This window comes from Chiloscyllium plagiosum, chromosome 26, assembly GCF_004010195.1.
Source record: "Chiloscyllium plagiosum isolate BGI_BamShark_2017 chromosome 26, ASM401019v2, whole genome shotgun sequence".
Taxonomy (NCBI): Eukaryota; Metazoa; Chordata; class Chondrichthyes; order Orectolobiformes; family Hemiscylliidae; genus Chiloscyllium; species Chiloscyllium plagiosum.
In genome coordinates this window covers 18,233,678-18,246,390 of record NC_057735.1, presented here as the reverse complement: position 1 = coordinate 18,246,390, position 12,713 = coordinate 18,233,678, and the positions used below count along the sequence as shown (strand labels likewise).

Below are 12,713 nucleotides of genomic sequence, written 5' to 3'. Positions count from 1 at the left end.
GTGATGAGAAAGAGTTTCCATGTCACTGATGATTACATCTACAGGAAGTGTGTTTAGTTGAGAATCCTATTGGATTGCATAGATTGTTTGGAGCAGCAGCCAAGCAATTAAGAATTTACAGGAGTAAGGGTGTGTCATGGATGGCAGCTATGAGAAGGGAGAAAAACCACATACAGTTGGGTAGATGGGTTACTATGAAGAAAGGTAGGAGAGGGAGTGATGCAGGAGTCTCCTATGACTATTCTCAACTCAAACAAGTACGTTGTTTTGGAAAATATGGGGGATGATGGAATCTCAAGGAAATGGAGCACTGACAGCCAAGGTTTTGGTACAGAGACTGCATCAGGTTCCAAGCGATTGATTGTGATAGGGGATTCTTTAGACTGAGGCACAGACAAACATTTCTGTGGCCAACAGCGAAAAATCAGAATGGTGTGTTGCCTCCCTGGTATCAGGATCAAGGATATCTTGGAGAAGGTGCAGAATATTCTCATAGAGGAGAGGGACCAGTAGAAGTTGTTGTACACATAGGAACTAATGACATAGAAAGAGGAAAGGATGAGATTCTGATGAAAGAATATGGGAAGTTATACAGGAATTTAAAAGGAGGTCCTAAAGGATATTAATATCTGGATATTACCACAAACTAGTGAGGATAGGAGTAGGAGGATGGAGCAGATGAATGCACGGCTGAGGAGCTGCTGCAGAGGTGAAGGATTCACATTTTTGGATCATTGGGATCTCTTCTAGGGTAGAAGTGACCTGTATAAGAAAGATGGATTATAGCTGAATTGGAAGGGGACGAATATATTGGCAGAAAAATTTGCTAAGGCTGCTTGAGAGGCTTTATGCTAGTAAAAAGGGGGTGGTGGGGGGGAATCCCAGGGAGATAGTGAGGAAAGAGATCAGCTACAGTTGGGAAAAGGAGCAAATCACAGAATCAGGGCATGCAGGAACAAAGCAGAGAATGAGATAGGACTAATAAGCTGCATTTATTTCAATGCGAGACCAAAAAGCTGAGGCAGATGAACTCAGGGCATGGTTGAGAACATGGGACTGGAATATAATAGTGATTACAGAGAAGTGGTTCAGGGATAGACAGAACTGGCAGCTTAATGCTCCAGAGTATAGACCTTATAAGTAGGATTAGGGCGGGGTTTGTGTTTTTGATCAGGCATAATATTACGGCTGTACTTAGGGAATATTCCTGGGAATACGCCCAGGGAGGATATTTGGGTGGATCTGTAAAATAAGAAAGGGAGATCACTTACTGGGATTACACTATAAACCCCTCCAATATTCAGCAGAAAATTGAGAAACAAATTTGTAAGGAAATCCCAGTTATCTGTAAGAATAGTAGGGTGGTATAGGTAGGGGATTTTAACTTTCCAAACATAGACTGCCATAGTCTTAAAGGTGTGGATGGAGAGGAATTTGTTAAGTGTGTACAAGAAAATTTTCTGATTCAGTATGTAGATGTACTGACTAGAGGTGCAAAACTTGATCTACTCTTGGGAAATAAACAGGGCAGGTGACTGAGATGAGAGTGGGGGAGCACTTTGGGGCCAGCAACCATTATTCTGTTGGTTTAAAATAATGATGGAGAAAGATAGACCAGATCTAAAACATGAAATTGGGGGTATTAGGCAAGATCTTTCAAAAGCTGATTGGGGGTGGATGAAAGACACAGCTAGAAAATGGGAAGTCTTCAAAAATAAGTTAACCAGAATCCAGGGACAGTATACTCATGTTAGGAGGAAGGGCAAGGCTAGTAGGGATAGGGAATGCTGGATGACTAGAGAAATTGAGGTTTTTGTTAAGAAAAAGAAGAAAGCATATGTCAAGTATAAACAGCAGAGATCAAGTGAATCTTTAGATGAGTATAAAGGCAGTGGGAGTGTACTTAAGAGGAAAGTAGGAGGGAAACATGAGATAGCCTTGGCAAATAGGGTTAAAGAGAATCCAAAGGGATTTTATTAATACATAAAGGACAAAAGGACAACTAGGGAGAGAATAGGGTGCCCCTTAAAGATCAGCAAGGCAGCTTACGTGTGGAACTGCGGGAGATATTACATGAGTATTTTGCATCAGTGTTTACTGCGGAGAAAGATATGGAAGATATCGACAGTGGAAAAGCAAGTACTGATTAGGGATGGTCAATATAGTTTTGTGTGTGGGAAATCATGTCTCACTAACTTGATGGAGTTTTTTGAAGTAACAATGAGGATTGATGAGGGCAGAGCAGTGAATATGACCTATATGGACTTAAGGCATTTGACTGGCTAGCAATGTTAGATTACATGGAATACAGGGAAAACTAGCCATTTGGATACAGAACTGGCATGAAGATAGAAGACAGAGGGTGGCGTTAGAGGGCTTCTTTTCAGACTGAAGGCCTGTGAGTAGTGGTTTATATAAATGATTTGGATGCGAACATAGGACATATGGTTAATAAGTTTGCAGATGACACCAAAATTGGAGATGTAGAGGACAGTGAAGAAGATTACCTCAAGAGTACAATGGGGTCTTGATCAGATGGACCAAAGGATTGAGGAAGTTTAACTTAGATAAATATGGGGTGCTGCATTTTGGAAAGGCAAATAAGGACAAGACTTATACACTTATGGGAAGTCCTGGGGAGTGTTGCTGAACAAAAAGAGACCATGGAGTGCATGTTCATAGCTCCTTTAAAGTGGAAGTGCAGGTAGATAGGATAGTGAAGAAGGCATTTAGTATGCTGCCTTCATTGGACAGTGTATTAAGTAAAGGAGTTGGGAGGTCATGTTACGCCACTTTTCAAATATCACTTTCAATTCCAATCTCCCTGCTATAGGAAGGATGTTATGAAACTTGAAAAGGTTCAGAAAAGATTTACAAAGGTGTTGCCAGGTTTGGAGGGTTTGAGCTATAGGGAGAGGCTGAATAGGCTGGGGCTATTGCCCCTGCATCTTCAAAGGCCGAGGGGTGACCATTTAGAGGTTTATAAAATCATGAGGGACATGGATAGGATGATTAGCCAAAGTTTTTATCCAGGGTAAAACTAGAGAGTGAGAGGGAAAAGATTTAAAAATTATCTAAGGGACAGCTTTTTCACAGAGTGGTGTGTGTATGGAATGAGCTGCCAGAGGAAGTGGTGGAGGCTGATACAATTACAATATTTAAAAGGCATCTTAGATGAGTATAGGAATAGGAAGGGTTTAGAGGGATATGGACCAAGTGCTGACAAATGGGACTAGGTTAATTTTAGATTTCTGGTCAGCATGAGTGAGTTTATCTGTTTCCATGCTGTACATCTCTACGACTCTATGAATGGGACTTGATAATTGTAAAAAAAAATTAATTTTCAAACCTAGTGAAATTATTCAATAGAATAGTAATTAAGACTCATTAAAAGGTAACTTAGATCTAAATGGCCAAGCACCAATATTTTCCACAGTGGTAGCAAAGAGTGGTTATAATAGAAATATTAACAGAATGCTGAAGTCATGAATTTTGTGGGTGGGAATTCAGAGTGAAGGAGGGAACAACAGCGCATATACTGTACAGAAACAGGCTATTCCAGCCGAGCAGTATACGTGATTGTTTAAGCTCCATTCAAGCCTTCTCAAATATTTTCTCAAGTAAATTTACTTATGAGAATTAGAAGCAAGAATAGGCCATTTAGCACTTTTGCCTGCTGTATCATTCACAATTTGATCATGACAGATTTTCTGCTTCAACATCATTTTTCCTGCATTATTTCCATAACCCATAATGTTTTTAATGTCAGGAAAGCCATTCATCTATGTCTTGAATATACATAACTACTAAATCTCAACAGCTCAGAGGGAGAGAATTTCAAAGTTCCACCACTGTCCAAATTATAAGATTCCTCCTCATTGCAGCCCTAATAGTGAGCTGCCTTCTTAAACCACTGCAGTCCATTTGATGTAGGTACACCCACAATGCTGCTAGGGAGGAAATTCCAGGATGTTCATGCAGCATTACTGAAGGAACAGTGATACACTTCCCAGTCAGAATGGTAACTGACTTGGAGGGGAACTTGCAAGTGGTGGGGTTCCCATGTTTCACCAGCCAAGGGAGGATGGTATGTAGCAATAAGCTGGTTTCCTTTCCCATGTTTAATCTAATACCATCAGACTTCATGGGTTCCAGAGTTAATGTTGATGACTCCCAGTGCAACTCCTTCTCAACTGTATACCACTGTGCCACCATTTCCACTGGGTTTGTCCTGTTGGTGGGACAGATATCCAACGATAGTAATTGTGTGTCTGGGACCTTGTCTATAAGGTAAGATTCTGTAAGTATGACCATGTCAGGCTGCTGTTTGACTAGTCCCAATTTTGGCACTATAATGCAGGTGTTAGTAAGGACTGTTTTCTTTTTTGTCATTAATGTGCCTATCTCGAAGCCAGGTGATTCATCTGGTTTTATTTCTTTGTTGAGACTTCGTAACAACCAGTATAATTGATCACCTTGGCCATTTTAGAAGGCAGTTGAGTATCACTGTGGGTCTGGAGTGACAAGACCAGACGAGGTGAGAATGTCAGATTTCCTTCCTTGAAGGACATTAGTGAGCCATATGGGTTTGTCCCCGACAATCGACGATGGTTTCATGGTTATCAGTAAATTTCCAATTCCAGATTTTTTAAACCATTGAATTCAAATTTCACCATCTGTAATGGGCAGGATTCGAATCCAGATCTCCAGAACATTAGAATCATAGAGATGTACAGCATGGGAACAGTCCAAATCATCCATGCTGACCAGATATCATAACCTAATCTAGTCCCATTTGCCAGCGAATTCTTCACCCAAAGCGTTGTGAATCTGTGGAATTCGTTGTCCAGTGATGTAGTTGAGGCTGCCTTGTTGAATGTTCTTAAGGCAAAGATAGTTACATTTTTGAGCAGTAAAGAAATTAAGGGTTCTGGTGAGTAGGCAGGTAAGTGGAACTGAGTCCACGATAAAATTAGCCATGATCTTATTAAATGATGGAGCAGGTTTGAGAGGTCAGATAGCCTACTCCTGCTCCTTTTTCTCATGTTATGAATCTCACCAGCTCAGTCAGCAGGCTGTGGTGCAAAGTGGACAGTCCAACATCAACGCACTGACTATCTGTTGTTATTCCCTTTTGATCAGTGAATTAAAGTACTGAAACTCCATATCCAAATTTATAACCTCACTGTTAAGAGTTGGAAGATGGGATAAGGTACTAGTTTTGGCTTGCATCTGTGCAATGAATTATCTGTTTTCTTTTTCTTCACTGTACAAGCATCTTTACCAGGCATAGCTATATTCAACAGCAACATTGGATGGGCAGGAAGTGCTAGTTTTCCCAATAATGCGCATGTACAGAGAATAATAATTATTTGAAAAAGAAAAATTAGACAGAAAAGACCAGTTACATTGTAATCTAAGCCTTAACACACAATACTGTGAAGATAGTCAAAAACAAAGAATCTTTACCAGTGGCCGTTCACGGTGTGTGTTTACTGCCTCTACATTTAAGTAAACTGATTCCATTTTACATCCTGAAAGAAAATAAAGTCTTAAGTATGAATATAGAAATTATAAGCAGCACAGTGTGAACACTCAGATTTCTTTTAATTGTAAATGTTGATTGCCGAACCCAAATGCATCTGAATACGAAAAGATAAAATCAAACTTTCCTTCTATTAATCCTGATTTACTGTTTGAAATACTCAGTGTTTATCAGATCAACGGTGAAGGAAGGGAAATCGTGAAAACCTGACTTGAACATATCGTGATGCTTTATTCTATTTTGTTCTCTGATGTGGAAGTACTAGAAAAATGTATCTGGAAGTTCTGTTTTATGAATTTTATGAATTGGTATTTATAAAATTAATTTCTAAAAAAAACTATTACAAAGTTTGAGGTACTTTTATACATTTATATTATTTATATATTTGGCAGCCTTAATATGCTGAATGTGAATTGCCAAAATATGTCTACAAATAAGTGGAATCACCACAGATATCATCTCCATCCACTTTATTTGTCTTTAACAGCTTCATCATTTCTGACATTACCTACACTTCTTGAGATTGTACAGGGGGATTCAATAGAATGCCAATTTTCATTGATCGATTGGACAATGATTGAGAAGTCTGGTTGCCTGATGGTATAAATGCAAACGCTCTGGTGTATAACCACTCATTCCACTTCTGGAACTTCAGCTGTCTAAATGGCAATAGGAAGGCTCAACCTTTCTCCTATGCCCAGGGGTTTGGCTTGGGATTTCAGTTTGCCCTTTCAGATTAGCAAATGTTTAACATTTTCCATATTGACATCAAATTCCAATGTTATCATGCTGATAGCACATTTCACAGAAATGTTTATCACTTTAGGTTTGAAGGCTGCATGTAACTTGTTACTTTCTTTACTATGTTAATATGTGAGGAATCTAGTCTTATGCTTATCACATTGTATATGATTGATCAACTAAGCTATAAAAGCTAGCTGGTCAGCAATAGCTATAATTGTAAAACCAGATATTTATATTTTACAACCTATTTTCCCTGTTCAAAAGGGTCACTGGACTGGAAATACTAACTCTTTTCTGTCACGATGTTGGCAGAGATACAAACATGGGATCAGTAGTAGGCCATTCAGCCCTTTCAGCCTGTTCCATCATTCAATGAGATTATGGAGATCATGAGATAATATCTGCAGAGCTTCTCCAACATTTTGTACTTTTGTTCAAATTTCCAGATCCACAATCCTATGGTTTTAATTTGTCTTATTACTGTAATGGATGCAAAGTGAAGTAGTTATATATTAATTTTCAGAAAATGGAAAATTTAAAAGTGACATGAAATTGGATTATATTCAGCTCAATAGATTGTTTGAAACAGATTGTGGAATCCAGGAGCAAATAAAATCTTCAATAAGTCAGTGGTAGGAAGAATTTACTTTCAGAGCTCTCACTTTCTGCAACAAAATATTAAAGCAACTGACAAATAAGGATCAGGGACAGTCCTTCAGAAAGTTGCTGAAGAAACAACTTTACCAGAAAGGAGATTTCCACTTTCCAGGACGGATTGAAGGTTATTTGGGACTTGGAAGATTTACAACTTACTGCAATATCCTGCCACTTTACTCGATTGTATCAGGGCCTTGGAGATGAAATTCCCTCAGGTACTCCTTAAATTTGATGAAGGTTTCCCATGGTTTTCTTTGAACTTTCCCAGGAAATGGTATATATGGCTACACTGTGTGTGGGCATCCTTGGCGGATTAAAAGTCCCCATGTCTACCAATATAAATAACAACTTGCTACACAACACTTTCAATGTAATAAAATATGCTAAAAATGGTAAAGAGACAAAAACGGAGAACTAATCAAAGAATGTTAGGTAAAAAAGAGAAGTGGAGAGTTTTAGCAAAGGGAATATTAGAGCTTAAAGCCCTAGACATCTGAAAATATGGCCAAGCCTCTAGGTGGGGTGAATAACTTGGGGTTGAATAATATTTAATAAGCTAGAGGAATGCAACATTCTCAAAAGATTGTTGAGGTGGAAGAAGTGGTAAAGAGGGAGAGCAGTGGAACATCCTGGAATACCAGGATAATAGTATTAAAATCACATTGCTCATTTTTCCTTTCATATAAATATCACTATCTTCTACCACCACACTGGAACAGACAGTCAGTGCCACTTATATCATTGTTGTAAGTCTGTTGGTGCTGCTTTGACCAGTCACTTCCTCTAGTTGCTCACTCTTTCGTCACCCGCTCGGGTAGTGAAGCAGCAGTGAGGAAGTGAGGTCTCAAGGGTTTGGGGCAGAATAGTGAGAGGGTCGAGAAGAGGGATAGCAAATGCAAGGTGATTGGTGTGACAAACAAGGTGATGAAACAGCGAGCAGGATGATTGGGGGTTGCCTGTGAGGCAATGATCAGCAGGCATCCAAAACATTATTTTTTGTTGCAGGCAGCTATATGCAGTATCGCTGTCAATGATGTTACAGATCCTGAGGTGGCTTGTGACATAGCTGCACCTCTGCAGCTGCAGGGACAGTAAATGCAGCTATAAATATTACTTTATGACTATGATAGGTCTCCTATTGCCAATTTAAAGTATGTTGTAGAATCAATGATTTGTGATAGGATTTGGGATGAGCATGAGGATTCTTCAGTTTAAAAAGTTTCTGATCTTAAAGAAACTGAATGGAAGTTAGGAACAGATTCTAGAAAAGGCGAAAAATAAATGAAATTGCATCCTTTGTACTCTTGTACACATTCTAATAGTTAGTTACAGATTTGTGTTACTTAAACTTGAGTTTTGAAGGATTGTGGAAACTGAATTTTTAACAGGTTTTATGGAGGTACTTGGACTAGTTTCTTTAAAAAGTCATTGACAATTCACAATTAACAAGGTTTCATAGAAATCACATTACTGGTGATAATTATTTGCTTTGCTGTAGACCCCTGATGGGTATTTTGAACAGCGACCGGTTTGTAGAGGTTCTTGATTCATTAGACTCCGTTGGAAAGAAGCCTGCTAAGTACGAGTTGGAGGAAAGTTTGCTTAGAACAACTTGCCCAGCTGTCCCTAATTTCTGCAAAGTAAACCCTTTAGGTGAGTTCAGGATGAAACCTGATGTTCTTTGAAAAAGTGGTTGAAGAAACATCAAGTTTTTTTCTCTTAGTTGTGTTTGTAAAACTTCAGGGGCATCCATGCCATTTCACCACACCTGTCAGAATATTAGAGAAACAAACTCCAACACCTTCCACACTTTCACATTTTGTCTTCAAGAACAACTGACTTTTTTTTTGTCAGAAAGCCAATCTCTTGCAAACAAAGCATTTACTTCCCTGAAAAGAATGTGCTTTTTAAAAGATATTTAGAGGGATAAGTATTTATGCTTTTATATTATCATAGATGTTCATTAAGTATTGTAACTTTAAAGAATAAGGTTTAATTGATAATAAACCCATAATTGTACTGATTAGGAAAACTGATTGATAGATCATGTTGTTTAAAATCTGATAAAGATATTTAATTACCCATCTTGGTTACTAGAAAAAGTATTTTTATTTTATGTTATGGACCGGTGGGACTAGAGCAACAGTGTTATGTATGAGAGGCATGCAAAGTCTAGAAAATAGTCCTCAGTGGATGACTCAAAGAGATAACTGGAGAGACAGAGATAGCAAAGGAGAAAAGGAGAGAAACATAACTTAACAAAATGAAAACAGAATTGAAGTCGGAAATGTGAATTCTGGTAAATACATTAGATCTCTACTCATGATATTCCTATGCCCTCAAATTTCTTTGTGTCTCATTTAGACACATTGCGTGACACTTATTAAACATAATTGTAAATACATAGCTGTACTGTGCAAAACTATAATCAAATTTCTTTCCCAAGAAAGAAAGAAAATAGAACTAAATAGAAATCAAGATAACTAGGCCAATTCTGGAATATATAAACCAAGTCCTGCTTCCATAGTTTAATAACATCGCTACTGTAATACATGTCTGAAAGTAAAACCACAGGCAGCAGTAAATAAGTTGAAATAGAGCATGACTATGGGGATATATCCCTATAAATTGTCTTTAAAAACTCTACAGATGTTATTTAGTCATACAAAACTTGAGAATTGCTGAAAAATATTGAGAAGTTGCAGACAGATTGACCATATACATGCACTGCACCTATTTCAGCTCAACTAAATAGATAGCAACCACTCATTGGTTCATTTTCTTAGAGCAACGTCCCGATAAATCAGTCAATTTACCTGATTTAAGATTTAAATAGAGCTTGGCAGTTAACTGTCAACTGATAAATTCTCCATGGCAAGTCCTCTAACAGAGTCCATCTGCCACCCAATCAGCATTCTGTCCTCTCATGTAATATAAAAGATGGTTTACCCCTTTAATTTTTTATTCTTGTAATCTATCTTTCTGAGTCCTGGACAAGACGATTTGACAGTATATGACTTTTCTTAGCATAGTCCATACATCATTTACTTTTTGAAATTTTTTTGTTTGAACTTCCTGTAGTGTGAAAAGTGGTACCAGCATTTTGCAACATTATGTTTCAAATGTGTCTTCATTTCTCAAGATTTAGATGTATTTTGGACATATAAATTGAAGAATGGTTATTCTAGGATGACAAAAACCACAATCAGGGCGGCACGGTTGATTAGTGGTTAGCACTGTTGCTTCATAGTGCCAAGGACCTGGATTCGATTCCACCCTTGGGTGACTGTCTGTGTTGGAATTTGCGCATTCTCTCTGTGACTGCGTGGATTTCCGCCAGATAGTCCAGTTTCCTCCCACAGTCCAAAGATGTGCAAATTAGGTGGATTGGCCATGCTAAATTGCCCACAGTGCTCAGGAATGTGTACTTTAGGTACATTAGCCATGGGAAATGCAGTGTTACAAGAATAGGGTAGGGAGATGGATCAGGTGGGATGCTCTTCGGAAGATCAATGTGGGTTCGTTGTGCCGAAGAGCCTGTTTTCACACTGTAGGGGCTCTTCAAGTTTAACAAATTCAGCATCTGACCCACCATTCCCTGTGCTCACTGTTAAAGACAGATTTGAATGATAATATAATATTTGATTACTGACCATAGGCAACAGGTGTTAGTTTTAACACAGTATGTAGAGGGCACTTCAGGTATGGCAACTCATCTGTAATAAACAAAAACAAAAAAAATTAAAATTACAAGAAATAAAGCTGGTCCTGTTCACAACAAACTCTTTTCCATCATTGTTACACATGGTGGCACTGAATTAAAGTGAAGATCACTCAGTTATGTACTAAATCTGTTTGTGGCTTTAAAAAAAACTACTTTAGAAATGTCAGGTATCAGTGCTGGAGAATGACTCTTGATATTTGTCAATGCTGATCATTCACAAATAGACTTGGTATAACTTTGCATGATATTTTATCAATGCAAAGTTACTTCAACCTCAGAAAAGTACCTGTGCCATATTTTCTCTTTCCCTAAACAGAAAGATTGTGGATTCTACATCAGCTTGTAATCTTTACTCCACTTTATACTGAAACATTCAGGCTTCTCAATAAATACTCAGTTAAGTTCACTAAACATTTCATGTGGAGCCTTACACTTGCTTTTTATTTCATGAACTTCACTGGATTTAGAACAGTTTCCAAGAGATGAAGAAAAAGGATGTTAACTTATACTACACAAAGTCTCCTAGAATCATATGATGTCAGATAATGGTACAAAACGTTTCAAAAACTGGCAATTTCTTGGTTTCCACAATCCAAAATATACATTTTATTTCCTTGCTTTATAAGAGAAAGCAAGGTTGCAAATTGGTAATACCTATGAATATCTTGTTCGTGGTTCATGTGTTTTAGTAGTTTAAAATAGGATAAATACAACTGTATTTTTGATGTCTAGTGCTCTTAAGATGCGGGAGTCATGTTGACTTAAGAGGTTAATAAATAGGAAAGAAATATTAAAATGTCAGATTTTAGTGACTGCAGCTCATAAAGATAATGCACCAATATTTATTGAGTAGAAAAAAAAGAGATATAGTAACAGAACAGATGGCTTAGTTAGCTGGAGTCTGGGGTCTGCAAAAAATTTGGAATAATGACAGTCCAGAGGGAATTTGAGCTAAACCAGCTTTGAAAAAAAAACTTCCGTAAACCCTAAAGTTTTAACCTTAAACAAATAGCTATATGGTTATGGAGATGGTGAAACTTAGGAAGGTGGTCAGGGTTCAATCTCTCTCTTTTTGCTGAAAGAAATTAGTTGCAGTTTGGAGATAGGAAAAAAACTAGAGATGCTGAATATTATTTAAATGGGTAAAGACTGCAGAAAGTTGTAACATAGAGAGGGATTTGAGGGTTCTAGTGCAATAATCTCAAAAAGCTAGAATATAGCAGGTAACGGGAGAGAGAAATGGAATATTGGTCTTTATTTAAAATGTAATGGAGTATAGATTTAGGGACCTTGCTAAAACAATATAAAACACTGGTCAGAACACAGCTGATATACTATAAATAGTTTTGGTCCCCTTGGCCAGGGATAAATATTCTGGCATTGGAGGCAATTCAGAGAAAATTCACAAAGGTGGAAGGATTTTCTTATGACGAGAGGTTGACTAGGTTGGTTTTGTTCTCACTGGCGTTCAGTAGAATAATTTAAAAATACTTCTTGAAACATTAAGGTTCTTAGAGGCTTGGTAGGGTCAATGTGAATAGATTGCCTCCCTTTGTGGCAGAGTTTTGGACCAGAGGGCATAATCTTGGAGTAAACAGTTGTCCATTTAAAACAGGGATGAAGAGTTTATTTTTTTCCACAAGATGCCACAAGTGAATCTGTGGAATTCATTACCATAGAAAGTTGTTGAAGCTGGGCTGTTAAGTAAATTTAGGAAAGATTTCGAATCATTAGGGAAATCAAGTGTCATGGGGAGATGACAGAAAATTAGAGTTGAGGATTATTAGATCAGCCACAATCTCATTGAATGACAGCAAGCACATCTGCTCCACTGTCTTCTGGTCTTTAGGATAAGTGGGAAGAGATTAGATGAAGGGAGAAAACATGAAGTCAAGATAAGAAGAAACACCGTGGGCGGCACAGTAGCACACTGGTTAGCACTGCTGCCTCACAGCGCCAGAGACCCAGGTTCAATTCCCGCCTCAGGCGATTGACTGTGTGGAGTTTGCACATTCTCCCCGTGTCTGCGTGGGTTTCCTCCGG

At 38.1% G+C, this 12,713-nt stretch overlaps 1 protein-coding gene across 1 annotated transcript in view; it reads right to left on the bottom strand.

Moving 5' to 3' along the window:
* LOC122563165 (6-phosphofructo-2-kinase/fructose-2,6-bisphosphatase 2-like) overlaps nt 1-12,713 on the bottom strand; it is an 81,855-nt gene that overhangs the window by 10,514 nt on the left and 58,628 nt on the right. Inside the window, exons 12-13 of the mRNA XM_043716650.1 lie at nt 10,600-10,662; nt 5,470-5,534 (exon numbers count right to left, since the gene is read on the bottom strand). Of these exons, the coding sequence (XP_043572585.1) occupies nt 5,470-5,534; nt 10,600-10,662 (128 nt within the window). The remainder of the gene's footprint in view (nt 1-5,469; nt 5,535-10,599; nt 10,663-12,713) is intronic.